The 4,977-nt window shown below is 40.0% G+C and overlaps 1 protein-coding gene across 1 annotated transcript; it reads left to right on the top strand.

Moving 5' to 3' along the window:
- The first annotated feature begins 3,313 nt into the window (after positions 1-3,313).
- On the top strand, positions 3,314-4,747 carry LOC114175489 (UDP-glycosyltransferase 84B2-like). Its single transcript, XM_028060245.1, has one exon. It carries the CDS (start codon positions 3,335-3,337, stop codon positions 4,745-4,747), a length of 1,413 nt encoding a protein of 470 aa, XP_027916046.1. The 5' UTR covers positions 3,314-3,334.
- Positions 4,748-4,977: the final 230 nt, after the last annotated feature.

Raw genomic sequence — 4,977 nt, 5'->3', positions numbered from 1 at the left:
AAGAGACATGATTATCTATTTTGTGTGTGTAACGTCCCATTTAATTTAAAACGCAAAATTAAAGGAAATGTCACACCGAGATAACAATGTAGCGTAATCTTAGAGTCCTTAACATAATCCCTACTAACCGGACACACCTCGATGCCAAGGGAACACCAAATAAAAGTCTGACAAAAGAAAAAAGGGTAGCAAGGCGTAACAATACATGGGGCCGTAGCCCTAACGAAAAACATGAAGGAAAGAAATATAAAATCCAGCCCCGATGACTAAGCAGCGGAATCGCCATTTCCTTGTTGATCGCGGGAACCTCGCCCATATGCTCCCATCAATTAAATTGATGATCATCGCAAGGAAGAACAGCCACATACAATACAACCATACAACAAAACGGGTAAGCTAGAGCCAATAACATATTCATCATACAGTCAATTATATTTTCACCATCCCATACCCATACAACAACCAAGCATGTCATGACTCTTCATTCAATACACTACGATTCGACTCGACTCATCCGGATACGTATAACCTGGTCGAATTCAGTGGATGCTTGCACTTGTAGTGGATACCTCTGCTCACCTCCGAGCTATGTGTTACAAGTGTTACGATGGATCAATTTTCCCTCACCACAAGGTTAGCCCTTAGTGAATTTCAGGCCTCCTACTACTCTCACCACAGGAGTCAGTCCGCTCTAAGTGAGACTAACTGGCTCCTTAGAGTGTCAGGATGCAACCTTAACTTGAATCCTTACCTAGTTATACAGATGGGACACCACCATAGGCACCCACTACCAGGGCCATGGGATTACGTCCCGACCACTGAAGCACAACCCTGAAGGTCTCACTTAGAGACCCTAAGGAATTTACACGCTGACACAGACCAACATTCATAAATCAGAAATAAAAGAACATTAAATCATATTTACAATTCCATACCAACCCCTGAGATTAATTCCTCATACGTATCACATTTCGAATCCATACCTTTAATCATCACCACCCCATGAGTCTAGGGCCTCATCTCATATCAATACCATGTTCCTTTAGTTCCAAACCACACATTCATTTCACATGCCAAGTTCCCCCAACACCCATCATTCATCATTTATGAATCATGTCACGCATACATAGCAAACCATTAGGCATATATCCATACATATGTACATGCATCTCATCATGGCAGTCATACCCAAACAATTCCAATCATAAGTGAGTAAATACACAACCCAACACCACACTGTCTCGCCCAATCCCTCGCTCAGGCTGAAGGGTCTCGCTTAAGCGAGTCCCCTTCGCCTAGGCGAGGGCTCGAAAAGAGCATCAGGAAGCAATGCAGGATCTCGCTTAGGCGAGACCCCTCTCGCCTGGGCGAGATGCTCGCTCGCTCAAAAATTTGAGCGGGTCGCCTGGGCGACCTCTCGCACAAATTGGTTTGGGCGAACCCCCGTTTGTCTCGCCTAGGCGAGACTGGCTCGCTTGGGCGAGATTAACAGGTCTCGCCATTGTTTCACCTGTAGCAGCCATGTTTTTCAAACCAACCAAACATACAAAGTATTCTCACGCATCAAATCGAAGGACTAAACCATACAATCAGCAACCAACTCAACACAGACCAAAACGACTGGAACTAGAAACCCTAACTTTCTGTACCTGGAAAAGGGCTAACAGAACTTCGACACGGGACCTCGGAGCACAGCAACTTGAAAGACGGACTTGTAGAACTGGCGGAACAGCGGAGGACACGATTATTTTTGAACTTTAATCGGTGGAAAAACGAATGTAAAGCTTTAGAAGTAAGTACAGTAGGTTTAGAGTCACTTACGTGGAGTAGAAATCGCTACTTGAGCTCTTGGGACGAACTGGTTCGAGACGGGAACAAATCCTAGCAGAGCTCTAACGTACCAGTTAGGGAAACAGTTGAGGGTTATGGGAATGCAAGGAAAATGGAGGCATTAGGGTAACTGAAGCAAGTTTATCAGTTGGGCCAACTCTAGGCCCAAACACAAGGGGCAGCCCTTTACTTTATGGCAGAAAGTAATAAGCCAAAATTAATGGGTCTTACGGTGTGAATTGGTGCAATGATTAATTGAGGTATTCATAGTTTCAAAATTGACTTAAATTGGGTGCAATCTAGCTTATTCGTGTTTGGTGATGCAATAAGTTTTAAATATTGTGAATTTTCTGTAATTTCTACTTGGAGATATAATATTGGGTAGAATTGTATGGAAAATATTGTTTGTTAAACATAGTTCAAGGAAAACCAATGTATAGTTAAATTGGAAGAGGGAAAACCAATGTTATGGCTATTTTAAATTGGACGCAAATGTTATTTTATAGTTGCAGTCGAATTGGAAAAGAGTTTTCCATACCTCTCTTTATGATTGTACTAGTTAAAAAAACATGGAAAATTATGTTCAAGGTGGCCTAATCAAACGGTTTAGACTTTATCTTTTGATAAAACACAAGAAAAAGACAATAAATTAGCGAATTTAACTTTTTTTACTCTAGAACTTCTAAATTTGAGCTTTCTACGACACATACTAAACTAACTATGAACATGACTCCCGGATTTACAGAATTGGGGATTTGTATTTTGCAGAGAGGGTTGTAGTTGTGCATGTTGATCCTGATAATGGTGGAAAGGGTAAGACTTTAAAATTTGGCACAAAACTTGCTCACTAGGTTTCTTGTTCTAACTTTCAACTCTAGAATTATTTTTTCTTAGTCATGTTGCTTTGTGTTGTAATTTATTGAAGTAATCTTCCTATGATAGAAATTCAATGCCATTCTATATAATATCTAACATTTGGTTTGGTTTATTATTATTATTATTATTATTATTATTATTATTATTATTTTTATTATTATGCATACTTTGTTTTATGAGAATGATATCATAGAAAATATTAGGCAATTAATGAAATTTAATTAACTAATCTCTTTGACATACCGAAAAGGTTTTTTCTATAAATAAAAAGGAACAATTCTATATAAAAGGTTATCTTTATATATTTTTACAATGAACTCTATGGCATAAAATGTTGAATAAATTTCTAAATATATTAAACACTCATTAAATATTTTTTTTTATTTCCTTATATGTTTTTTTATCATGTTATCTATCCAAGAATTGAATGCAGTGTTGTATGGGCCAAAATTTTCTTTCTTTATATATGATCTCTTATGTGTGATCTCTTTCTCTCAGACACACACACACACACCAAAGAGTAGTTGTGTTTCCCTTCCTCACGTACACTCTCAAGAAGACATTTTTGCTTCTCTCACAGTGATCAAATTCTCAAACCATGTCAGAAGATAAAAAAGTGCATGTTCTAATGGTGTCAATGTCCATACAAGGCCACATCAATCCCATGTTTAAGTTCGCCAAGCACCTTCTCTCAAAGGGCGTTCATGTCACAATCGCCACCACCGAAGATGGCCGCCACCGCATGCTCAAGAACACAAAACCCTCCAATCTCACAAACAACACAAACCTCAACAATTCCGATAACTCCAACAACGATTCAGGAATCGAACTCGTGTTCTTTTCTGATGGCCTTGCCCTCGACTTCGACCGTTCCGACACGGAGTCACTGGTGAATACTATCCGAGAAAAAGGTCCCCAAAACCTCTCCATTCTCGTCACCGACCTCACCAAAGTTCATAATTATTCATGTGTTATTGTCAACCCCTTCGTGCCTTGGGCTATCGATGTGGTAGTGGAGCATGGTATCCCATGTGCGCTGCTTTGGATCCAAGCTTGTGCTGCGTATTCCATTTACTATCGTTATTTGAAGAATATTAATCCTTTTCCTAATATGGATGATCTCCATGAGAAGGTGCACTTGCCAGGACTGCCACCGTTTGAGGTTAGGGATAGTCCTTCTTTTATACTCCCTTCCACCCCTTATCACTTTAAGACTGTTATAAAGGAATTGTTCGAGGCTATGGATAAGGTGACTTGGGTTTTAGGTACTTCGTGTTACGAAATCGAGGAAGAGATTGTGAATTCAATGGCCTCATTAACCCCTATTTACCCTGTTGGACCATTGGTGTCACCTTTTCTGTTGGGAGAAAAGGAAAGAAGTGATGATGTTAGTGTGGATATGTGGGTTCCTGAGGATTCCTGCATAGAGTGGCTTGAGACCATGCCAGATTCTTCTGTTATCTATGTTTCTTTCGGTAGCTTGCTTTCGTTGTCACAGAAGCAGGTTGAGAACATAGCAGTGGCTCTGAAGAACAGTAACAAGGCGTTTCTGTGGGTGATTAAGCCGAGTAATGGCGAGTCCAACTACGTTGCTGAATTGCCAGTTGAGTTTTTGGAGGAAACTAAGGAGAGGGGTTTGGTGGTGAAGTGGTGCCCTCAGGAGAAGGTGTTGATGCACCCTTCTGTGGCTTGTTTCGTGACCCATTGCGGGTGGAACTCCACGCTTGAGACTTTGGTTACTGGTGTGCCTGTTATTGCTTGGCCTTTTTGGTCGGATCAGCACACCAATGCCATGCTCATGGAGAAGGTGTTTCGCAATGGCGTTAGGGTGAAGTATGGGGAAGATAGGATTGTGGAGACAGAAGAGATTGAAAGGTGCATTAAGGATGTTACAGAAGGGCCAAGAGCAGAAGAGTTTAAGAAGAGAGCAATGGAAATGAAGGAGTTAGCAGTGAAAACATTACAGGAGGATGGTACTTCAAACAAGAATCTTAATAAGTTCATCATTGACCTGATTGTTGGAAATCCAGCTAGGGCTTGAACCCTATGTTTCTCTCTTACTTTAAGGTGCAATATGTATTGGTCATTTAATAAAATCATAGTTTATTCACATATATGTTTCTCGTCTAATTTGTTGTTAGTTAGGGTTTGTTATTATTTAGAGGTACAAAACTAGTAGTGATGTCTGTTTCCTATTGGTTATTTCCTTTAGTTTGTATCTCATGTGCATATTAAGAAAGTATAATTGAATTTGTAAAAGGAAAATAATTT

Source organism: Vigna unguiculata, chromosome 3 (assembly GCF_004118075.2).
Source record: "Vigna unguiculata cultivar IT97K-499-35 chromosome 3, ASM411807v1, whole genome shotgun sequence".
In the NCBI taxonomy this organism is placed as follows: domain Eukaryota; kingdom Viridiplantae; phylum Streptophyta; class Magnoliopsida; order Fabales; family Fabaceae; genus Vigna; species Vigna unguiculata.
Note: the sequence above shows the minus strand (reverse complement) of the source record. Positions and strands in the feature narration are given on the sequence as shown.